Here is a 24,318-nt window from a genome sequence, read left to right on the forward strand (position 1 = left end):
AAACCCAAAGACAGCTCCAAAGCATTTCCACGTGAGCACTTATTTTTGGAGGGGAGTGGGGGGCAGGGGGTGATGGTGGGAAGAGGAAGGGACTACAAAGCTGGAGAAGTCAAAAGTGCCTCCTCCCCCTCTCCCCCTCCCATTTTCCGGAAGGCAAGTTGAGCCAGGCGCTCTCAAGACGGGCAAGAGCAAGGAGGTGGCCTCGGACGGTGTCGCGAACGTTTACCTTTGGAATGAGCTGCTTTTGTTTGATACCTTTACTTTTCCTGTCAAAATATTAAAAATGGTTTCGTGAACAGAGGGAACACGGTGTCCATAGGTTCGGGTTAGTTCAGCAAGCCACGCCTTGCGGGTTAGAGGGAGCGGAGTGAGAGCAGAGAAAGCACAGTCGGGAGGCACAAGTGCAACGAGGTGCCCCCCACCCCCCCGCCACCGAAGCCCCGGCGGGCCCTCCCTGCGCACGTGTGGGGTGCTTCTGTAGCTGGATGTGAACTTTACCGAGCCAGCAGCGGCCCCTGAAGTGGCAGGGACACCTAGCCTGGGGCCACTCGGGTGTCCGGGGGGCAAGAGGGGCCGCTGGTGATCGGTAGGGCAGAACGTGCATCTGTACGGGGCCAGCTACAGATCTCAAAAAGTGCCCCAAACGGAGCTTTGAAGGACCCCGCGCGGTTCTGACGCCGGCCGGGCGTCCTGGCTTTATCAGCTACACATTGGGAAATGCCAAGTAGGCCCACAGAGCCTCTTTGGGACCCCCGGGCAAGTGCAGCGGGGGGTGTCTGCCCTGCAAAGAAGTGCAATGGGGTTTGGGTAGGAGTGCTTTTCAGGCTCACAATGGTGGGAAGGAAAAAAACAAATGCCAATCTTTGGGGGCAAGGGAAGGGGTACGGTAGGCCCCTCGTTCTCAGACACTTGACGGAAACCTTGCAGGCGAAAGAAAAGTTTTTTATAACTTGCGGGGCGGCTCGCTTTGGAAAGCAGCTGAGGAGAGGGTGCCCCACAGATCAGCAAGACGCTTGGCTGTGGGCTTCGCTGTGCGTCAGGTGCCACCTCGATCCCCAGGAATGAAAACGGATTTGAAAACCGGTGCCCTTGTGGGCACAAGCTCTGCTCTCCGCCGGCCCGGGCCCGGAACGGCCACGGGCGTCCCACCAACCGAGGCGGCCGCCCGCCAGGTGCTCGGAGAGTCGTGACCCTTGCTTTGGACACAGAGGCCGAGAGCTCAGAGCACTCAGGCCACATGGCGGGTTAGCCAGAGCGAGACCGCGTCCAAACCTAGTTTGTGTGGCTTCTGGGCCCTTCCTACCACGTCGCACTGCTGTCCACACAGAGCAGGGCCACGGAGGCTCCGCTTCTGACAGCTTTTTTACGATTTTACGAGCGCACGGTGGCAGGAGGTAGGGAAAGACGAGGCCTGCTCTCTGCACGCCTGCGGGCAGAACAAGAGATGCTTTGTGGGAGGGGCGTTCCTGCAAAGCTGCACCGGGAGCTGGCAAGGGCTAGGGGCACAGGGCAGACGCTGGGGCAGGCGTGTTACGAGCGCCATTGAGCAAAGGCTGGTGTACAAACGGAGCCACGAGACGTCACATTGGCAGCGGCCGACTCAGCATTACGGGCAGCCCGTAGGCCGGGGGTCCTGGGAGCGAGGGGGGGCGGCCGTTGCACTTGTTGCGGGGTCAGGGGGACAGGGACGGAGGCGCCGCAGCCTTGGGGGGGACTCACAGGATGAAGGTGCGGGGTTTCTGGAGCCGACTGAGGGACTGGAGAAGCCTACGGGGGTCCTCACCCTGCCAGGGCAATCCTTTGATGGTCTTGATGATTTGGTCATGCAAATCGCTGAGAGTGGGGAGGGGGAGGGGCGCAGTGACAGGGAGAAGACCGAGTTAGAGCAGTAGGCCCGCCACCTTGGGGTCCCTAGCGCGGTCGGCACCCTCCCCAGGCCACTGGAGCCGAAACATGCAGCTGGCGAGCGTGTGCGCCACTGTCTCTCCATCCTGCACTGGGCGGGGGGGCGGGGTTCGGGCAAGAGTGGCTCCCCCTTCTCTGGGAGGGCCAGGGTCGCTCCAGGCAGAATGGGTTTTGCAACCTGGCGGCTCAGATCACTGAAAAAGGCCTCACGTAGAACAGGCTTCTGGAATCTGTGACAAGGTATCAGGGGCTACTGAAAAGAAAGGACCAGAGGGTGCCGGTGGGAGGTAGCCCCTCGGTTTTTCTTGATGATTCTGTGGCCACACGTCATCCTCCATGTCGGCTTCGAGAAAGGCCTCAGGAGGAGCGGACCAGGATTCGCACGGTGGGTTCTCTACCAGCGGCTTGAGATGCTACCCTCCGGGCAAGGCATTTATGTTTTGGAGACATAAATGGTTGACATTTATGGTGGTCATGACTTGGGGTGGGGGCGGGGGGGCGGTGCTCCTGGCATCTGGCCAGGATGCTGCTCGACCCCCTCCAGTACAAGGGACGGTCCCACCACAGAGAGTGGCCCGGCCCAGTGGTGAGGGTGGGAAACCCTAGTTGAAGGAGATCTTTGCCCCAAAGAAGTCAATCTCATTCACTTCCTTTTGTTCAATTCCTGGGGGTTCAGGGCGGGGCGTATGTTCCGGGCCCACACTTCGGCACCAACGCGTGAGAACAAGAATGGATCAGAGATGAAAATCAGATGCTCTGAAAGTGAGGATTCATGAAGGATGTCTAGATGACAAATGTCCTCATGGGGTTTCTGGGAACGAGGTGCCGGTGACTGCGGGAGGAGTCGGGAGGTTCTGGTTTTGTTTTGTTTCTTTCTAAAAATTCCTCATTCCAGTTATTTCAAATACATGTTTAAGCTCTGGGCAGTTGGCCTGGAAAGACCCCGATCGGCAGTCCCCTGTCTGTGTTCCATGCACCATGCCTAGGGCCTGGACAGCCACACTTACCTCTGCTCCCTCGCCCTCCAGGGAGGCACAGAGCAAAGACAACAGAGGGGTCACATTTCACCTCCACCCCCCGAGCGGTCAGCACAGCGCCCAGAGCTCTGGACAAGGCCTATGGCTTCAACCCGCGCTCCCCTCCCTGCTTCCCGACCCCGCTAAATCTGGCTAGAGTGCCCCCAGCAGACCCTGGCACCCCCTAGCCTGCGGATTCCCACTCCTGGCCCTGGACGCCACGCTGAGCGCCTGGGGACGGCGGCTCCTCTGTGTGCCTTCCTGGTCTTGGGTTCGAAGGCCCTTGCTTCTCCTTACTTCTTGCTTTCATAGAAAGCAATGATGTCCTCAAAAGCGTTAATATCGAATCTGTGTAAACTAAACGCGTTCCTGGAGTGGGGACCCGCAGCCTAGGGGCCAGGCCCTGGGGAGACTGGCGTCACTTCAGCGAATGTGGGTCAGGGGCCACGTTCGGTCTTTGTGGTGGGGGGAAAACACACAAGCAAATAAAGAGAGGTGTTCGTTTTTCCCTTGCCCCCTTTTGAGTGAAAAAGCGGATTTAAAAATGTACCTCGTAAAATCAGGAAAAGGACACGCGGTGCTTTCAGACAAATGACTTAGGGTCACTTGCCTCGGTAGCTAGTTCCACCTCCAACGCATACGTTGTTATGAATCTCTTGAAGAGGTTTTTGTTGTGAAGGGCTCAAACATAAAATGATCTTTTCAAGTTTCAATATTTACTGGCCTGCTCCTTGGGTATTTGTGAGTGTTGAGAAAGAGGTTGGGAACTTGGCTGCCGCAGGGCCTTTGCATGTGCCGCCCGCACCTGCCAGCACACCCTGCCTGCCTCATCTGGCTCAACTGGTCCCTTCTCAGTACAGCCTGCCTGGCTCTCTCAAGACACCAGAAGTGTCCCTCCCCTGGCTTTGTCATTGCCTTGGATGTCTGTCCAGTATGGCCTATTTTTTTTTTTTTTGTAACCCCACCTTCCTGAGAGTACTCGCTGTTCACTTCTACATTCAGTACAAACTGGGGTATGTGGGAGGCCCGTGGCCACAAAATACCCTCATCGTCTTGCGTGCAATGACGCATACTGTGTTTCTGATGGCACATGAAGTAACTCGGCATATCTCTTTCAGCACACCCCGGCCAGCCTAGGGCAGGATGAGCTCTTCAATCAAGCCTGTTGCTCGGTGCAACCAGCAGCTTCTCGGCCCCACCCGCCAATGGCCATGACCGGCCGTGAAAAGAATCCTTTGTAAAGTGAGCCGTGCAACATCTCCCGAAGGCAGCTGATGCATGGAGGCCTGTCTTTCTGTGTGCAGAAAAGCGGCAACCAGATGCCATTTGTTTCTGGGTTCTTTTTGATTCACGTGGCAGTTGAGTTCCTTATCCAGGTCAACCCCAACCTGGGTTCAGGGTGTAGGGTTTCTGGCATTGTTTGAAACAATTACTGCCACGGCATACTAGCTTCGGTTTGGACAAATCAAGGTCTCGCTCACCGGTACAGTTTTTCCGATGGGGTGCCGGGTCCTCTCTGCTGCTCTCCCAGGTGACTGTGGGTGCCGGGGCTGCCCAGACCTGCTGGGGACACAGAGCAGAGGGAGTTGGAGGCGGGGGTTGCCTGGGGACTTGAAGGCCTTTGTCTCTTTCACAAAGGCTTTGATCTCAACTTAACTCATTAAAAACAAACAAACAAAGAAAAAAAACCCCAAAACATGGGTGCCGGGCTGACTCAGTCAGTCGGGTGTGCAACTCTTGATCGTGGGGTTGTGAGTTTGAGCCCCACGCTGGGTGTAGTGATTACTTAAAAATAAAATCTTAAACCCCAAAACAAAAATAGTCCCTCAAATTTGGGCAGAGCAGGGAACTATGAAGTGTTTGATTCCCCCCCCCCCCCAAACAGCACTATTTAGTCCCTTTCTAAAAAAAATGTTTTTTTACTTATTTTTGAGAGGGTGCAAGCCAGAGAGGGGGAGGGAGGGAAGGGAATAGACAGCAATGAGCCTGACGCGGGGCTCGAACTCACGGACCGCGAGATCGTGGCCTGAGCCGAAGTCGGACGCTTGAGCCACTGAGCCACCCAGGGGCCCCTATCCCTACTTCTCATAAAGGCTCGATCCTCTCGATCCTCCTTCTAATCAAGGCCCTTTGTCAAATGGAACCCCGTGGCTGGGATCTGGGGCCGAGCTCCCTGGGGGGGCCACTCAGCTGTTCTGGGCCTTGGGTCGTCCCTACAGAAGAACAGGAACGTGACTTCCTGCATTGAGAGGATGGGGAGAATGAATTACACACCCCGGTGCGGAATTTCTGTTTGGGACGATCCGAGCTCTGGAGCAACACGGAGGTGGGGATGGCCACACGACGCGGTGAATGTGCCAAGAGACACTGAACTGTACATTTTAAAATGGACTGAGGGTCCCCCTCTCGACGGTGACACGTGGGCCCCTCCTACCTGCGGCCTTCTCCGCCCTCTCGGCCCGCAGGCGCCCGGCCTCCCGGAGCACAGCCATGGCCCGGATGGCGGCCCGGAGCACAGCCCAGCGGAACACGGCCACGGGGTCCATGCCGATGAGCTCCCGCACGTAGGAGCTGTCGCTGCCCCGCAGGAGGGCCACGATGTCCGGCCGCATGTAGTCCATGTTCTTTTCCCGGAAGTCCTGGTGGGGGAAGGAGGTGGGTGGTCACTCGCCTGTGACCGCCAAGGTCCTGGGGGCCTGGTGGGGCGGGGCCCATCTCCACAACACACAGGCGGGTCCTGTCCCCAGGGCCTTTGATGGTAAGAGCCAGGGATTTGGGGCTGTGTCTGAGGGTCCTGGACCCTCGCTCCGTACAATCTGATCAAGGGGATGGACCGAGCAGACGCCAGGAGGTAAGGGGCCTCCAGGGCATCCCCCTGTCCCTGTTCTGCCTCCCTGGCAGAGAAGGACCGGAGTGGTCACGGCAACAGACAGACGCGTACCTTGATCTGGTATTTCACTTTCCCCGCAAAGTGCTGAATGATGAACGCCGGCTCCATGACGGGGGTGCCAAGGAAGTACCTGTTGTCTTCATGCTGCTGCTTGAACTTGGCCAGCAGCGTCTGGCTCGTGGCATGGGGAAAGCTGGGAGGAGGATTGGGAGCTTTTAGCTGCAGGAATAGCGGCAATCGCCGGCTCTGCATCTCTCACGGGCCCTCTGTGGGTGAGGCCAGGGCCCTGGTGGCCCACGGGAACATTCGGCGCAGGCAAGACTGGGACCCGGGCCTCACCGCGGGCAGCTCCCAGGCATAATCCCAGGATGGGACTTCTGGTCTCAGATCTGTCTGTACCTGGATGCTGTGTTGTGGAGGGGGTCTTGCCCGCGCTCCCCTGTCATAGGGAGGGGCTGGGAGATGAGGGTGCCGCAGGGAGGGGGCAGGGAGGGCAGAATGAGGGACCTGTTGTAGCTGGCTATTTCTGCCCCCCAGGGAGGAAATGCTGCAGCTGGCTTTGACCCACCCTGCCGCTGCCCAGCCACATCGCAAACGCAGGCTAAGCAACGTGGCTGACTCCCAGTGCTGAACTCCACGACTTAATGGGGGTGGGGTGGCGGAGGGGGAGGGTCTGCGGCTATGAAGCACACGGTTTCCAGGGCCGGTGAAAGGGTATGGAGTGAGGAACCTGCTCACCCAGGTGAAAAAACAAAAATACCGGTTTTGGGGTGCCTGGATGGCTCAGTCGGCTAAGTGTCCGACTTCAGCTCAGGTCATGGTGTCACGGTCCATGAGTTCGAGCCCTGCGTCGGGCTCTGCACTGACGGCTGGGAGCCTGGAGCCTGCTTGGGATTCTGTGTCTCCCTCTCTCTCTCTCTGCCCCTCCCCTGCTCACACTCTGTCTCTCTCAGAAATAAACATTAAAAATTAAAAAAAAAAATACCGGTTTCCTGTGCTATTTTAGAAAATCCCAATCAATGCAAAAAAAAAAAAAATCGACGAATAAAAACAGCAAGATTTTAAACAAAGACAGATCGGACCCTGCTCAGCCCAGCCCTGCCTCACATCCAGATCCAGCTCTGGGTTTCCCGGGAGTGACGATTTAGCCCTTCCTAGCACCCTGCCTCTTCTTTCATCTAAACATTCTCTCCCTGGACCCCAGTTATGAACGGAGGTGTCTGTCCCCTGTCCCAGATGGGGACTTGGTCTGAGGCAGGAGGTGAGCTTGATTCAACCCAGCCCCGCAGGGGCTTCAGAAGCAGACAAGTGGTTGATAAGAAGTTGGTGACAGAAAGATGTGTCCACATCCTGACCCTTGGAGCCTGGGAAAGTGACTTTATTCAGAAACAGGGTCTTTATGAATATAATTAGTAATTCAGATGAGGTCTTTAGGGTGGTGGATTGGAATATCTATTTATTTAAAAGTTTATTTATGGGGCATCTGGGTGGCTCAGTCGGTTAAGCCTCTGACTTTGGCTCAGGTCACCATCTGGCGGTTCGTGAGTTCAAGCCCCGTGTCGGGCTCTGTGCTGACAGCTTGGAGCCTGGAGCCTGCTTCGGGTTCTGTGTCTCTGTCCCTCTCTCTCTCTGCCCCTCATCTGCTTACAATCTGTCTCTCTCTCAAAAATAAACATTAAAAAAATAGTTTATTTATTTATTTTAGGAGAGAAAGAGTAAAAGTGGGGGAGGAGCGAAAAGACAGGGAGAGAGAATCCCAAGCCGGTCCTGTGCTGTCGAGTGCAGAGTAAGAGAGTCGGGGCTCAAACTCACAACCCAAAACCAAGAGTCAGATGCTCCACCGAGCCCCTGGAATCTTTCTAAGAAGAGGAGACGAGACAAAGACAGAAGAGAGGGTGCCGTGACCGCAGAGGCAGAGATCGGGGTGATGCGGCCGCGAGCCAAGGAATGCCTGGGGCCCCCGGAAGCTGGGAGAGGTGAGGAAGGATCCTCCCCTAGGTCTGGAAGGAGCACAGCCCTGCTGCCACCTTGATTTCGGCCCACTGATGCTGATTTTGCACTTATGGCCTCTGGGACTGGGAGAGAGTATGTTTCTGCTGTTTCAAGCTGCCTGCGCTTTGTGGTCATTACAGGAGCTGCAGGAAGCGAATTCACTGAGTGAATTTTGGGGACTCCAGCTAGGTGACCAAGCGGGAGGCACTTTACAAACAAAGTTTCCAGCATTCACTGTGTCCCGTGGACGAGGGGGTGCCAGGCTTATCGGTAAATCCGGCATCTGGGCCCCGGATTCCGTGCACTGCCCTTTGCGAGGATGCATCACCCCGGAGCCCAGTTTCTAGACTCGGGCCCCAGGTCCCTTTCTTAAGAACTCCCAGGTGCGGGTGTGTTTCAGAGTTCAGCCACTGCACGTGTTAACATTTCTGTGATGATTGCTACGTGCATGGATAGGTCAGGATTTGTGGTTAAGTGAGTTGGACGAACTCAGAAGTTCTCGGGGACGGTGTGGATTCAGGGTGAGGCTCCAGAGGCTCGGGAACCAGCTCTGTGCGGGCACCGGACCATGGACACTTACTTGCTCTCTTCGTCCAGCAGATAGAAGAGCCCAGTGGGTTTCTTGCTGATCAGATGGATGCAGCCGACGTTATCCGTATAGTCAATGTTGTGCCATGAGATCCCTTCGCTCTGGTATTCCTCCTGCGGGGTTCGGCGGTTAGCTGAGAATGTCACTATCTCATGGCTACGTGCGTGTTTACATAGTACACGTTGTATATACACATATTTACGTATGCGTGTACCTATTTACACATACACATGTAAATAACACAATACACGTTAAGATAGCAATGGAGATCTATTAGTTATTGCGAAAGCACTAGTAACAGGAAACAAGAATGCACGTGTTTAAACATCCATCACATAAGATGCTTAAGACTGCACTTAAAACGTCCCAGGGGGTCAGTGAACTTTCTCTGTAAAGGGCCGTGGTAACGTGTTAAGCTTCATGAGCTAGACGGGGTCGGTCACGATTCTGCTGTTACAATGTCAAAGAGGCCACAGGTGATAGGTAGCCAAGTGGGTGTGGCCATGTGCCAATAAAGGTTTGTTTGCCACAATTGGCTGTGGGGCCGGATTCGACCTGTGAGTTACCATTTGCTGGCCTCTGCTGTGGAACTGTAATGTCCAATAATGCAAGTGACCTACGTTAACTTCAAATTTTCTTATCACAGTTAAAAATGTAAGGGGAGGCTGGGTGGCTCAGTCGGTTAAGTGTCTGACTTCAGCTCAGGTCATGATCTCACAGTTTGTGGGTTTGAGCCCCGCATCAGGCTCTGTGCTGACAGCTCAGAGCCTGGAGCGCCTGCTTCGGATTCTGTCTCCCGCTCTCTGCCCCTCCCTTGCTCTCTCTCTCTCTCTCTCTCAAAAATAAATAAACATTAAAAAAAAAAAACAAAACGTAAAAAGAAACTAGTGAAGTTAACTTTAATAATACACTTCATTTAGACCCAATATATCCAAACTACGGTCCTGTCAACGTGTAAGCAATGTGAAAGATATTGATGAGGCGTTTTGTGTTTATAATCTTTTTCTTCCGCACTATGTGTTTGCAATTGGCAGTGTTTCACTCTTGCCACACGCCTCAATTTGGACCAGCCGCATTTCGAGTGCTCAACAGCCAGAAAGAAAGTGTAATAGTAAAATCAGCTAGATATTTATGTAAACCCATCATTTTTCTCCCCCCTGCCAGAAGCATCAGTGTAAAGGATAAATACATGGGTAAAGACGGCTGAGCGTTTGGTAGGGAAGAGACAGGTAAGCCAGACTGACAATATTCTTGACCAAAGCAGATCCTTCCAGGGCCACTGCACTGCTCTCCCATTGAATGGATTTTCGCATCTGAGCTGAGGGATGGTGCAAAATTGCCCAATGGACAAAAATATCCCCAAGGTCTGCCTCATCCAAGGCTGGGCAGGATTTTCCCACACTTTCTCTTTTGCAGAGAAAAATCCCAGGGCTGGTTCATCCACAAACTGGGCCCCGAGGGAGATCCCGGCTCTGGCTCCTTCTGTCCCCGCCTTGGGCTGCACAGGCAACAAGACGGCCTTTCCTTACCTGTTCCAGTTTGAAAATGTGCTGGTTGAAATAATACTGAAGCTGCTCGTTGGCATAGTTGATGCAGAACTGTTCAAAGCTGTTCCTCTCGAAGTCTTCAAATCCGAATATGTCGAGGACCCCGATGGACAAGCACTGGGAAGACAGAGAAAATGGTTATTGCTGGTACATCCTCCCGTGAAGCACCCTGTTTGGCTTCGAGGGCTCTGTGCTCGGCTGGACGCTCTGCTGTCGCTGCCTTGGAATCTGTAACATGCGCACAAGGGGCCCCGTGTGTTCGTGGTGCACTGGGCCCTCTGGACTGCACCCCATCGGGTTCCTTGGGCCTGCCCCTCGGAGAAACCCGCCTCTCACCCGATACCACCCAGAGCCGCCTCGGTTCCCGACATCGCAGGCCATCTGCCGAGGATGTGCGACACTGAGCACGCGGCCTTCCCCGGCCCTGCCTGGTGGAGCAGGCAGGGGTGGGGGCCCTCACCGAGACACATTCTTCCATGTCTTTCTTGTTGAGGAGGGCGTGGTTGATCCGCAGCACAATCCAGTCGAACAGGGCGCTGTACAGGGACTTGGCCATGGAGTCTCGGGCAGTGATGGCCTGTGGGCACAAAGCAGAGAGTGTCATACCTTGATGAGGTGGGCCCCGGGCCGCACCATGCCGAAGTCTGCACCCGCTGGAAAATCCAGGATGTGACAATAAACGCCCAACTCTTCAGACACGCCTCCTCTCACTTTACACACCTCAGTCAGCGTGGACACCCCGAGGCGAGGCGTGAACTATGAAGCCGGCAGCCTAAGGTTTAGCAAAGGCTGTCTCTCCAGCAGCCTGGGGACTAAGGATGTGACACAGGCTCAGGGAGGGCGCCCGGCCTGCCTGTGGGGACAACCAGCCAAGAGGCCGAACTGGGCTTAAAGCCAGGTCCCCTGCGGTTCTGGGAGCATCATGGGGATGCCATCGTGTGCATAAAAGCAGTAATGCCTTTTAAATTAAAAAAAAAAAAAAAGGGGCGCCCAGGTGGCTCCGTCGGTTGAGCGTCGGACTTCGGCCCAGGTCATGATCTCACAGTTCGTGAGTTCGAGCCCTGCGTTGGGCTCTGTGCTGACAGCTCGGAGCCTGGAGCCTGCTTCGGATTCTGTGTCTCCCTCTCTCTCTGCCCCATCCCCGCTCATGCTCTGTCTCTCTCTGTCTTAAAAATAAGCAAAACATTAAAAAAAAAAAAAAGGTTCATTGAGGTCTAATTTGCATACGAGAAATAAGAAATTCCTTCTCTGTATGTACTCAGATCTAAGTTGTGACAGATGTACCTGGCTGCAATTAAGATATACAACACATGGCTTTCCTGGGTGGTTGTGGAAATGGGGCCACGAGGCCCACGCCTGGCACCTTGCCCTTGGCGTTGAGCCCCTAAGGGCTGGAGGCACCGCTGGGGTCTCGGGTGTCCTGTAGCAACTTTCACATAACATCGCAGGGTACCTTTGCCCGTGGGGGCTCAGAATGTCCATGGTGCCTGTTTAAGATGCCCACGCGGCCTCCACCACCAACTAAAAATCCCCCCAGTGGCTAGGTACTTTCCTGCGGCCATCCAAGCGGCAGGTCCCATTGCTCTTGACATGTAAAAATGCAAGAAAACCACATTGCCGGGAAGATATCTTGGCTGGGGCAAAGGCCAGAGAGAGAGGTGCCTTATCAAGATTTAGGGACCCACGTAATGGTTGTAAAAGTCATGCTCTAGCCTGGGGGGGGTCAGCTATCTTAAATGCTGGCTACAAGGTCAGTAGTTTCCGATAGGAGGGCCAGACGGTCTGTGTTGTGATGGCCCAGCTCTGCCCGTGCAGTAGAAAAGCAGCACCAAAACAAATGGGTGTGGCTGTGTGCCCCTGAAACTTTATTTACAAAAGCGAGCGGTGGGCTGGATTTGGCCTGCAGGCTGCAGGTGGCCATCCTCTGCTAGTGAAAACCAGCATGGGAACACCAAGACAAACACGTGCTTCAGATTGTGTGTCTCCCTCTCTCTCTGCCCCTCCTGTGGTCATGCTCTCTCTCACTCTCTTTCAAAAATAAATAAAAACATTCAAAAAAATTTTAGAGAGAGAGAAAGGAGAGCATGTGTGCAAGCAGGGGGGAGGGGCAGAGGGGGAGAGAGAGAGAGAGAGAGAGAGAAAGAATCTTAAGCAGGCTCCGTCATCAGTGCGAAGGCTGATGCAGGGCTCGATCCCAAGACCCCAGGACCATAACTTGAGCTGAAGTCGAGAGGCAGATGCTCAACCAACGGAGCCACCCAGGCGCCTCCTCCTCTGTCACTTTAAACATCGGAAAAAGACTATCCAGGCTGGCTGTTTCCAAAGCCCCCACCCTAAGTCATGGTTTGGGGCCTGGTGCCCCGTGAGAGCCCAGGGTGGCGCTCACCTCGCTGAGACTGTAGGGAAGGATGAGTTTGTCATTGGCCGTCACGGTTTTTCTTTTGGTCAGAACCTCCACCAGGATTTCTCGCTTCACCTGTTTCGAAGTCCAGGAGGGAGAGAAAGGGACGGGGGATAGAGGGCTTGTTGGGCAGGTCCTCCTGTCACTGAGGAAGGTGAGAGAAGGACCCCCAGCATCTGTACCGAAAGCGTGCCTCCGCCCACCCTGTGCTGTGTGCTATGCTCGCTGGGTTTCAGAACCGTTACACCCACAGGCTCGATGGCCCTGGGAGTATGGTCACATGGGCCCAGGTGTCACTGCGGGCCCATGTGCAGCCTGCCAACCTGCATTTATAGATGTCGCTGAAGGTGTGGGCTCCTGGCCTGTTCCCTCCTGACCACCAAGCCGCCTCCACAAGCTAGAGGCGGGGGGTTGAGTGCCGGTGGATAAGGGACCGGCAGGTCCAATGAGAAAATGACCTTGCTGATCAAAGTATGGCTTTAAAGGGCCTTTCACAGGAGGGGCTGAGGGGGGAGGCAGCCATGCCCAGGAGGCAGTCCTTTAAAAATAAAGAAGGGATGCCCTTGAGGGCATTACGCTGAGTGAAATAAATCACACAGAGCAAAATGAGGACCGTATGATCTCACTCGTATGTGGAATCTAAAAAAAACCAAAAACACACACGAAAAAAACCCCCCAAACTGGAATGATGTATGGTAACAGATGTTAACGAGACTTATTGTGGTAATCATTTTGCAATACATACAAATAGCAGATCATTATGTTGCAACCTGAAACTAACGCGATGTTGGAGGGCAATTATACTTCACTTAAAGAGAGAGAGAGAGAGAAAAACAGAAACGAGGAAGAGGCTTTGTACAGATGGCGGGGAGGAAGCAGGCGGACAAGCCCTGGCTCACAGAAGCGCAGCCACCACAGCCGAGCCCAGCAAGCAGTACCTTCAGGAGCTGTGACAGCGTGTCCAGCACCTCGGGGGGCCCGACCTCCAGACCTTCGTCTCGGCCCGTGGCTCTCTTCTTGTACGTGACATTGCCCAGGTACAGGATGGCAGAGAGGACGGAAAAAATCCTGGGGGAGCAAAGGAGCCTGGGTTGGGGACGTTTCCAGAGTCGTAAGACAATAGACGCTTCCAGCCAATTGGGCTGAATTTGTAAAACCAGCCAGGTCCGGTCAGAACATACGAAGTTAAAAAAAAAAAAAACAAAAAACGTCCAATCTCATGGTCAGGGACCCTTTGTGGAACGTACGTGACTTCGGAGGCAGATGGCACACCTACCCCTCTTCCCCCAGTGGGGGGGGGGGTTGGTTACAAACTTTTTGTATGGAGGCCTAACATGCATGAAAAAAAAAATTCCAAAAACTATGTCACCATGCATAAAGAACAGGCAAAGAAAGCAAACAACTCTCAAGCACAGAGCTTGATGAACCGTCGCAAAATATACGCAGCCCTGTAACTAGCACTCAGAGCAAGAGACAGAACATTCCAGGCACTGGAACCCACCCCAGGCCCTGCAGAGGAACTGCTGTCCTTGTAGCGAACGCTGTCCGTGAACTGGATGTCACGGACATGACATGAACGGAACGGATGTTCCGTCCGCGAACGGATATATACTTGTATCTGGCCTGTCACTGGAACACTGTGGTGCGTGGGGGGGGGGGGGGGGGGGGGCTATGCATGTTACCGCGTATAGACCTGGCTTGTGCATTCTTAGCATCTCGGCCTTGGCACTGCTGATGTGCGCGACCAAATCATTCTTTGCTGCGGAGGGCTGTCCCCTGCACCGCGGGGTGCCTCCGCCTACGAGATGCTGGTATAGCATTGTCCCTCCTCCCCCACCCCTACACAGTGTGATAACCAAAAATGTCTCCAGATACGGCGCCCCGGGAGAAGACCACTGCTGTGTGTGGAGTCCAGAGGTCCGCAATCTACGGTCCATTATCGTCCGGCCTCTGAGCTGAGAATGGTTAAGTTTTTAAGAGTATGGTTAAGAAACTAAACACAACACAGAGAAGAACGTGTAACAGGGACCGTCTGGCCTTCAAAATGGAAAATTTTACTATCTGACCCTTTACGGAAAGTTTGCCAACCTCTGCACCATATATAGCTGTTTATTTATTTAATCTCCTGCTGGTGGGCATTTGTGTGTGTGTGTGTGTGTGTGTGTGTGTGTGTGTGTGTGTGTGTGGCGGGGGGGGCGCGGAATTCAATCTTTTTGGCTGTTAATAACGAGGCTGTCGTGTGCGTGTCTTTGGGCACACGTGTGCATTTAGTTGTGCACACACAGCTCTGGTAGAGCCTGCAAACATTTTTCCAAAGTGGCTGGCCTGACGTGTGCCCTTCCAGAAGCGGGCACACGTCAGGCCAGCCACCCGCTGGGTGTACCCGCTGGGCAGGTGTGGAGAAGGCCCCCGTGTGGCTTCCAAAAACAATCAAAAAAATTTTTAATTGTGGCAAAAATACACGGCAGGGAACATTCAGGACCTTAACCACGTTTAAGTGTTAAGCACATGTGTGTTGCTGGGAGAAAGCCCCGTGGCCTTGTGTCTCCCAACGACTAATGACGAGCGAGCCCCTCCTCCTGTGCCCATCATCACCAGGCAGCCCTTCTTAGTGCCTTAGTTCCTGCTGGGCCATCAGTCAGCTCTCAGAAGTGCCTGGTAAGGTGTGTGTGTTGGGGGAGGGGTGTCCGCGCAGGAGAAGGTGGGCCGGCCGGCCCGCCCACTTACTGCTTCTTGGTGGCAGGGAGGAAGCCCACCATCTCCATGGCCTGCTTGAGTCTTTCAAAGTCATGCTTCAGGTCTTCTCCATCTTCGATCTTCAAGTTATGCTGGAAAACAGTCAGGGGCACGCTGGGTATTTCTGGGCCGGTGAGGGTGGCGTGCAAGAAGGATTTTGGCTGGAACCGAGGGGGCAGGGCTCGGGACACGGGGGATGAATGGGCCCCTTTATGCTGCCTCCCTCTGGGCCGCCTCGGAGTCTGTTCGGAGGCCCAGCGAGGGCCCGGGCAGACAGCCTCCGACCGCCCGGTGGCGCGTAAACAGCCCGTGGGGAACAGAGGCAGCGTTTGTGGCCGGGGCTCGGGGCTGTTTACCTGGTTGAGGTAGAAATAATCTTCAGGCTGCTTGAGCTGAAATTCTTGACGCTCTTCCTCGCTGACCCCAAGTAACAAGTAATAAAACACGTGATAGTTCCTGTGGGTCCGAATGGGGAGGAAAAATGCGTTTTGGGGGGCCAAGCAGCAGTTACGCTTCAAGCCGCTACTAATACCGTTTATGGGAAGGAGGGCGCCTCGAATACGTACAAATTTGAGACAATATGTCGATTCCCGTTACGTCTTGAGACGAAAATGAAGCTGTGAGCTTTGCCAGTGACTACGTTTCTGGGGCTGGGGGCGGGGGGGGCTTACTCTGGGGAAAAGCCCGGGGGAGGCACAAAAATAAGGGCGAAAGGTGGCTTTCAGGAGGTAGGAGTGCAAAGCTCGCGGCCACAGAGCAGCTCACTCCGGGGAGACGGGCCGCTGCCTCCCGTGGGGCCAAGCCACCTGCTTCTCTCCTTTGTGCGGGAAGAAGGCAGATACGGCGGGTCACTGAGAAAATTTCCTCTTACCTCTCGTCCTTCTCTTGAGACACCAGGCGAGACTTTTCCAGCAGGTATTTTTCCACCACAGCCCTGTCATTAAAAGGAAAAAAAAAAAAAAAAAATGAAGGGAGAAAATGTTACCTTTTGATATGCTTTTCTGGAAGGAACGGGTGTCGTCTGTTACACCATCAGGACGCCAGCTGTGGACTAACTTCCTTTGACCCAAGGTAAACCACGGGCGCCTAAATCACCTCTAGAAACACGATCAGCCTACGGGCGCCCGGATGGCTCAGGTGTCTGACTCTTGTCAGGTCGTGATCCCAGGGTTGTGGGGTCGAGCCCCTCGTTGCGCTCTGCACTGAGCGTGGAGCCTGCTCGGGATTCTCTCTCTCTCCGCCCCTCTCTTCCTTGTGTGTGCACACATGCGTGTGCTCTCTCTTAAACATTAAAAAAAGAGAGATTCTCTCTCCGCCCCTCCCCCCCCCCAAATCTAACTATAAGATGATAACAAGTTCGTTTTCTACTTTTTCTACAGCTTTATTACCGATACAGACCACGCGTGCTTCAACCGGGTGATTTTTGACTGGATCCTTCCATAATCTACACATTTTCTTTCGAGAGCTTTACCAGCGGTCCCTGACGTACGACAAGCGAAAAGCGTGTGAACTGGTGACTGGTGGTGACACCTGTGTGCCCGCCACCATGACCAAGCTTCCTGGGCCTTGGTCATCCCTCCCTGCCTCCCACCCCACCCTGAAACAGCCACCGATCGGCTCCGCTCTAGATTAGTTTGCATTTTCTAGAATTTGAAAGAAATATGAGCATTCGGTATATATACTGTGTCTGCCTTGTCACCTCGGCCCAATGATTCTCGGATTCAGCCACATGGGGGCATGTACCAGAACTCCATTCCTTCTTATGGCTGGACCCGCCACATTGCGTCGGCCTGTTCATCAGCCGAGGGACGTTTGAATGTTTGCTCTGTGGCCCTAGGGCAGGGGCCTGGGACCTCTGCTGCCATACTCTGAATGCTGACAGCAGTAATGGCGAATTTTCCTTCAGCATCCTTCTTTTCTGTTAGTTTATTTACTTATTTTGAGGAGACAGAGAAAGCGCAGGCGTGAGTGGGGGGAGAGGCAGAGAGAGGGAGGAGAGAGAGAATTCCAAGCAGGCTCTGAGCTGTCAGCAAAAAGCCTGATGTGGGGCTCGAACTCATGAACTGTGAGATCGTGACCTGAGCCTAAGTCGGACGCTCAACTGACTGAGCCACCCACAAACCCCAGCATCTACTACTTTCTAAGCACTGGTTTGCAAGGATTAGGTGCCCTGAATCCTTCCACCCGGGGGGCGGGCACTGTGGCTTCCACTGATAGATGAGGTACTAAAAACTGAAGAGGCCACATGTTGCCTGGGACTCCACAGGAGGGAAGTGGCCTGGCGGGGACCCAAGCCTGCATTGGCCCTGCTCCCTGCACACTCTCTGGGGCCAGAGGGGCTGGTCTTTCACGGGTTCCACCATCACCACGGGTGGGAGCTGGAGGGCTCTGCAGGCAACCCTTGTTTGAGCCTCTTGTGTTTTTAATTTTCTTTTTTTTTTAATGTTTTATTTATTTATTTAAAAAAAATTTTTTTTAACGTTTTATTTATTTTTGAGACAGGGAGAGACAGAGCATGAACAGGGGAGAGTCAGACAGAGAGAGAGACACAGAATCTGAAACAGGCTCCAGGCTCTGAGCTGTCAGCACAGAGCCCGACGCGGGGCTCGAACTCATGGACCGAGAGATCATGACCTGAGCCGAAGTCGGCCGCTTAACCGACTGAGCCACCCGGGAGCCCCTTTATTTATTTTTTTTAAAAGAGAAACAGAGATAGAGCATGAGCAGGGGAAGGGCGGAGAGAGAGAGGGAGATACAGAATCAGAAGCAGGCTCCAGGGTCCGAGCTGTCGGCACAGAGCCTGACGCGGGGCTCGAACTCACGAGCTGTGAGATCATGACGGAGCTGAAGTCCGATGCTCAACCGACTGAGCCACCTAGGAGCCCCGGAGCCCACTGTGTTTTACAGGAGAGGCAGCTGGTGGCCGAGGGGTGGCAGGGTGGGGGGGTGGGGGCAGCACCGGGCCTCTGATCCAGGGCTTTCTGGAGGCCACCTGCCTCTCTCTTCAGGACAACAGTCTTCTGTCTGCAGCCTTGCCTGGGACACATGCACACAAAACATGCACGGGTGGGGCTCCACGGGCTCCGCCTGTGTCCTTTCTTCTTTCAAGCCCATGTTTTTTCTATTTCTTGCCCCAGCTAGTAACTATTTTAGTTATCGGTGGTTTGTTCTCCTGGGGAGGGAGGCTGCATCTGGTTCTAGAATCAGACTCCTGTTTGAATCTACCCCTGTGGCCAATTCCCTGTGCTGTGTCAGCGTAAGGGGAGGACAGTGACCCCTCACTGGCACTGAGTTGTCATTTGACGATGACAGCCCCTTCCCTTTCCTGATCATTTTTGAGGCCCCAGGCCCCTATGGCGGGTTTGTAGGGGGCCAGCGATCCCCCGACACGGAGCCACTGAACCCACAGGAAGACGAGGCCTTGCAGATTGGGGAACTGGAAGAAGCCTTGGACTGTCCCTGACCTTTAGCCTCCATAGGAAATGGCACTGAGAAGTGTCACCTCCCCAAAAGCAGAACCGGGTCTGGGCCTGCTCTTCTCCAGCTGGCCATGGCCACTCCCCGGACAGGAAGTGCACCTCCTCCTTGGAGCGTGGGCAGGCCATGGTCATGGGCCGAGGTGGGACTTCCTCTCCTGAATCTGAGGCCACACATATGACTTTCAGAAGTTGGTCTCTAAGATCCTGCCACCGAGGCCTCTGGCCCTGAGCTTGACGGGAGGCTGTGTGGCAGGAAGAGCAGGCTGTACCAGTTAGCGGAGGGCCAGCCCTTGCTGGCGTACTGGGTCGCGGACGGTGGCCCCCAGAAGCAATGTCCACTTGGACCCTGTGAATGTCACCTTATTTGGAAAAAGCGTCTTTGGAGATGCGATTAAGGGAAGGATCTGGAGATACGATCAACCTCCATGATCAGGGTGAACCCTGAATCCAAGGACAAATGTCCTGAAAGGCAGAAGAGAATCACCGAGAGACGCAGAGGAGAAGGCCAGGTGATGCCACGTGGAAGCAGAGATTGGGGTGATGTGGCCACAAGCCAAGACAGGCCTGGGGTCACCAGAAGCTGCAAGAGGGGCATGAAGAACCCTCTCCCGTGGGCTCCGGAGGGAGTGCTGTCCGGCCTACGTCTTGATTTCTGTATCTTCAGGGCTGGGAGACAACAGACACCTGTTGTTCTGAGCCCCCGGTTCGTGGCACTTTGTTAAGGCAGCCCCAGGACACCAAACACACGCCACACAGAGGAGTGAGCTGGGAGCAAGGGCTCTAGTGTCTGGCCCACGGCTGCAGAGCCAGTCCGGGACCCAGGAAAACATGAGGCAGCCTTCTGGCGTCTCTGGTCCCCTGACGGAGCCCCCAGGACTGTAGACAAGGAATAATTCTGGGCATCTCTGGCTGGTCAGTTGCCCTGCAACGTGGGTGGGGGCGGTGCCCGTGGAGGGGCCCAGCAGTGCTGGGCGGGGGGACCACTGGATGGTGTGGGGGGGAGCTGAGGAGCCAGAAGAGGAGTGTCATTACTGGGGGGTCCCTCACCCATACCACTGCCCCCTGGAGCCAGTGGGAAAAAGGAAAGAAGCCAGAGGCTGAAGGACTCGGGAAAACAACATTCCTGCTTGTGCCTTGAATACGAACTGTCATTTGAAACCATCATCAGGTTAGAGGGACAGAAGAACCTATATAATTTGGACCCTATCCCCGGGCCCTGCCACTTGAGGACTTCTCCATTCCCGAAATGCCGGAGCCTTCTCTAGGCCTCTGGTCCTGCTGCTTAGCTCTCCCCACATCGAACATTTGGGGCTTCTCACCCCGCTGCTCAGAGCATCACCTGGAACGGGTGTAAATCTGCCGCCACCGCAGACCCTCACGTCAGTATGTGGAAGCAGAGAGACGCCTGGGGGGCTCAGTCGGTTGAGCGTCCGACTTCGGCTCAGGTCACGATCTCGCGGTCCGTGAGTTCAAGCCCCGCGTCGGGCTCTGGGCGGATGGCTCGGAGCCTGGAGCCTGCTTCCGATTCTGTGTCTCCCTCTCTCTCTGCCCCTCCCCCGCTCATGCTCTGTCTCTCTCTGTCTCAAAAATAAACATTAAAAAAAATTAAAAAAAAAAAGAATGTGGAAGCAGGGAGGATCCCTTTGAATAACCTTGGATTGTGCCAAGATGCCTTTTTTTTTTTTTTCTTTCCACTTTGAGAGAGTTTTATTGGCAAGGGCGCCTGTGTGGCTCGGTCGGTTAAGCGTCCAACTTCGGCTCAGGTCATGATCTCATGGTTCGTGAGTTCAAGTCCCACATTGGGCTCCCTGTCAGTGCAGAGCTCACTTCACATCCTCTGTCCATCCCCCTCTCTCTGCCCTGCCCTTGCTTGCTCTCTCTCTCTCAAAAATAAAATTAAAAAAAAAAAGAGTTTTATTGGCCCATAAGACCTTTGCATAGTAAAAAATACCCAAAACACTGTGTAGTATTCAATCACAATTACGTTTTAACCAACTGCAACTACCCAGAATGCTTTTTTTTTTCAGAATATTTACTTAAAAAAAATTTTTTTTTAACATTTATTCATTTTTGAGAGACACAGAGAGACAGAGTGTGAGCAGGGGTGGGGCAGAGAGAGAGAGGGAGACACAGAACCTGAAGCAGGCTCCAGGCTCCGAGCTATCAGCACAGAACCGGATGCAGGGCGCAAACCCATGAACTCTGAGATTGTGACATGAGCCCCCCAGGCGCCCCCAGAATATATACTTTTTAAACAAGAAATCCTTCAGAATAGAATTCTTAAATGACATGGCTTAAACACTATGACAAAACAGATAATTCCTTATCACGTTAATTCGCTGCACACAACTGCCAGATATTTTCATAAGCATAACTGCTACACAGAGTGTAAATGAGCACGATTTCAACGTTACACATATAGCTGAGGTAACCATGCCTTCAGAACTCACATTTTCGGCACAAAATGCTGGTCTGTTTTAACTTCCACCAGGCAATCAACTTCACAGCCCAGTTACCACCCACCCACTCACCCATCGACCTGATCCATCCATCCATCCATGAACCCATCAACCTACGAACTCAGCCACCTATGAATTTATCCATCTAGCAAGAGCCTATCCACCTCCCCACCTCCCCAATCCATTCATCCATCCATCCATCCATCCATCCATCCATCCATCCATCCAAGCATCCATCCGTCCATCCATCACCCATCCAATGAATCCATCCACCCACCCATGAATCTATGCATCTATCCATTCACCCACATACCTAAGAATCTATCCATCTATCCATCTACCCACACACCCATGGATCAATCCATGAATCTATCTCCCCTTCCTCCCTCCCTCCCGTCTAGCCATCTACCCACCCTTGAGTACTTCCCTGGACAACCGCTTCAACTCGCTACCCAGCATTATGTCTTTTACGTCTTCTCCTGGCTAAAGGGTCACACCTTTGGCAAACTCCATGGTCCGCATCAGCTTTGCCTGTGGTATCTCCAGAGCCACCAAATTCAAAACCTCATCAAGACCAAGACATAGCTTGGCGTGTCCTTGCCAGTTCTTGGCAGACTAGCACCTTTAGGTCATCATACTTGCTTCTTGGGCACCGGGGCCCATGCTCCATGACTGGGGGACAGAGGTCCCGCCCCTCCTGCACCTACACCTCCCGCTTTGACCCACAGTTCAGATCTTCACATCAATGACTTCGGAAAAAAAAAAAAAAAAATCACATTTGCGTCTCCGTACGATCCACACGTGTCTGCACGGCCGTAATGTCAACACTGAGCTCCCAGGCTGGCTCTTCCTTACAGGGATGCCCCAGGACCCCAGGCCAAGGCTGGTGGTACACGGCTAGATGCCTACCAACTCACCCTCTCACGATGCCACTCTCCAGGTAGTTGACTTGGATGAACTTCCCAAATCGACTGGAATTGTTGTTGTGGGCTGTTTTGGCATTCCCAAAAGCCTGTGAGGAAAACGGAAGCAGGTTTTCAGATCACGAGGATGAAATGTCTACACGCGCCTCAGCCTGGAGCCTCGGAGGTCCCCCTGGGCGCCGTGGACGCTCATTTGGCTGAAGTCACCCGGCGGCCCGAGAACTGGAGACCCCGAAGGTGTGAGGCCCAGGTGGGCTGCACCATACTTAATGCTTTATCTCTGGGTTTGGGTTGGGTGAGGGGGGTTCAAGTGTTAAGTCTCGGACGTGAAAAAGGCCAATCAGCGGCATCCTTTTTCAGTTACAATTGTTCATATGGTGAACTCTGGCCCGTGGGCTAAATCCAGTCTGCTGCTTATTTTTGTACTGCCTGTGAGCCAAGAGTGGTTTTTACATTTGTAAATCATTAAAAAAAACAAAAAAAACAAACCCAAGAAGAATATTATTTCCTGACACATGAAAATCCTATTCACATTTTCGTGTCTGTAAATGAAGTTTTATTGGTGGATAGCCAGGCCCACTCATTTATGGATCTTTCACGGCTGCTTCTATACTGTTAACAGCAGAGTAGCCATGAGAGAGACCTGCGGGCCTGCAGAGCTGAAAATATTTACTATTTGGCCCTTTCTGAAAGGAGGTTGCTGGGCCCTGGGCTGAGATGGGCACTGGGCTCCAGAAGAATATGAGGCTGGGTAGGAGGAAGCAGATGTGGAGACACGTCCCGTCCTGGAGGGGGTTCTGTAATTCTGTGGGATGGCAAGCCAGTTCACGGCAAATTTTTTCAAGGTTTATTTCTTTTGAGAGAGAGAGAGAGAGCAGGCAGGCACACTGGAGGGGGAGGGGGAGAGAGACGCAACCCCGAGCAGGCTCCACACTGTCAGCGCAGAGACCGACTTGGGGCTCGAACTCATGAACCGTCAGCCAAAATCGAGAGTCGGCCACTTAACCGACTGAGCCACCCACGCGCCCTGGAGAGCTTTTTGACTGGAGTAAAACTAGCATAACACAAACTTAACCATTTTAAAATAAACAATTCAGTGGCATTTAGGACTTCCCAGTGTTGTGTAACTGTCACCTCTGTCTCATTCCAGAACATTTCCGTCACCCCAAAAGGAGACCCCATCCCCATTAGAACTCACTTCCCATCCCCCCTCCTGCCTCCTCCAGCCCCCGGCAGCCATCAGTCTGCTTTCTGCCTCTATGGAATTGCCTGTTCGGGACATTTCACCTAGGTGGGAGCATACATTATGTGGCTGTTCTGTCTGGTGTCCCTCACTCCGCATGATGCTTTTGGGGTTCATTCTCATTGTGGCATGAATCAGGGCTTTATTTCCAATACATAGAGGAAAGTATGAATAGTGCATGGAGTCTGTGACTCAGTGGGGTCCCCCTGGAGCCTCCTAAGGGTCCACCACCCAGATTAAGGCAAAGCACACACCCTGCCCAGGTTTTTGGGGTGCCCCCCTTTCCATGAGGTATCCAACAGCTCTAAGGGGTGAACAGGCAGGGGGAACATATGATAAAACCTTGGGGGAATGCAGGGCAGGGAAGAAGAAGGTGCTGGGGGGGGGTGTTCCCTGTTTTCAGGGAGAAAGACACTGGCAGAGGTGGGGGCCATGGGGCTGGGCAGATGAGGAGAGAAAGGCAGAACTGGTCATGGAGACTGGCGCTCAGCTGTCCAAGCCCTTGTGTCTCCAGGCGCCAAAGAAGGGGTGACATGGGGTGGGGTGATGCCCCACTCACACACAGAAAGGGAAGCCTGGTGGCCACAAGGAGGGTCAGGCCAACAGTGTTCCAGTTTGAGAAGGCTGAGCTGTATGGAAGGCTGGGAAGGCGTGAGGGCAGCGGGAAGGAAGTGGCAAGGCCACTGTCAAGGTCTGTAGGGGTTTGGGGGCTGAGTGTAGGTGTGTGAGGGTCCGGTGGGCCAGGGGGATGAGGGCAGGGCAGGGAGAGGTGGAGAGGCTCGCAGGGGACTCAGGGACCGGGAGACGCGCCCACACGGAGAACAAGCAGGATTTTCTTAAAGGCTTCATTCTGCAGAGAAATGGATGTAGCAGATCCCCGATCAGAGCTTCTGGTGTCGCAATGTGAAGGCCCCACGAAGAAGTGTCTGCCGGGACACTTCCTTTGAGAACGGCTCCAATCAGCAGAGCCCGGAACCAGGACAGCAGCACCGGGCTGTCAGGTGCCTGGCAGATGGGGATCACAGGACAAGCAACTTCCTGCCCCACTGCTCCAGGGGCTCCAGACCCCAAGAATGGGCCCTGCTGAAAGACCTGAGGCCAAGTCACCCAGCAGGAGAGGAACAATGAAGGAGGTGCC

General features: G+C 54.0%; 1 protein-coding gene across 7 annotated transcripts in view; it reads right to left on the reverse strand.

Moving 5' to 3' along the window:
* Positions 1-24,318, reverse strand: part of MYO9B (myosin IXB) — an 89,541-nt gene that overhangs the window by 21,215 nt on the left and 44,008 nt on the right. For 4 of the 7 annotated variants that reach the window (XM_053219683.1, XM_027038264.2, XM_053219680.1 and 1 more), the window contains exons 3-16: positions 21,932-22,026; positions 15,948-16,010; positions 15,433-15,532; positions 15,068-15,168; positions 13,279-13,408; positions 12,326-12,415; positions 10,400-10,516; positions 9,922-10,056; positions 8,384-8,505; positions 5,863-6,004; positions 5,356-5,560; positions 4,403-4,484; positions 1,720-1,833; positions 227-266 (exon numbers count right to left, since the gene is read on the reverse strand). In XM_053219683.1, coding sequence (XP_053075658.1) covers positions 227-266; positions 1,720-1,833; positions 4,403-4,484; positions 5,356-5,560; positions 5,863-6,004; positions 8,384-8,505; positions 9,922-10,056; positions 10,400-10,516; positions 12,326-12,415; positions 13,279-13,408; positions 15,068-15,168; positions 15,433-15,532; positions 15,948-16,010; positions 21,932-22,026 — 1,536 coding nt within the window. The remainder of the gene's footprint in view (positions 1-226; positions 267-1,719; positions 1,834-4,402; positions 4,485-5,355; positions 5,561-5,862; positions 6,005-8,383; positions 8,506-9,921; positions 10,057-10,399; positions 10,517-12,325; positions 12,416-13,278; positions 13,409-15,067; positions 15,169-15,432; positions 15,533-15,947; positions 16,011-21,931; positions 22,027-24,318) is intronic. The other 3 variants (XM_053219682.1, XM_053219685.1, XM_053219684.1) reach the window with 3 other exon arrangements.

The sequence above is a fragment of the Acinonyx jubatus genome, chromosome A2, assembly GCF_027475565.1.
Source record: "Acinonyx jubatus isolate Ajub_Pintada_27869175 chromosome A2, VMU_Ajub_asm_v1.0, whole genome shotgun sequence".
Classification (NCBI taxonomy): Eukaryota; Metazoa; Chordata; class Mammalia; order Carnivora; family Felidae; genus Acinonyx; species Acinonyx jubatus.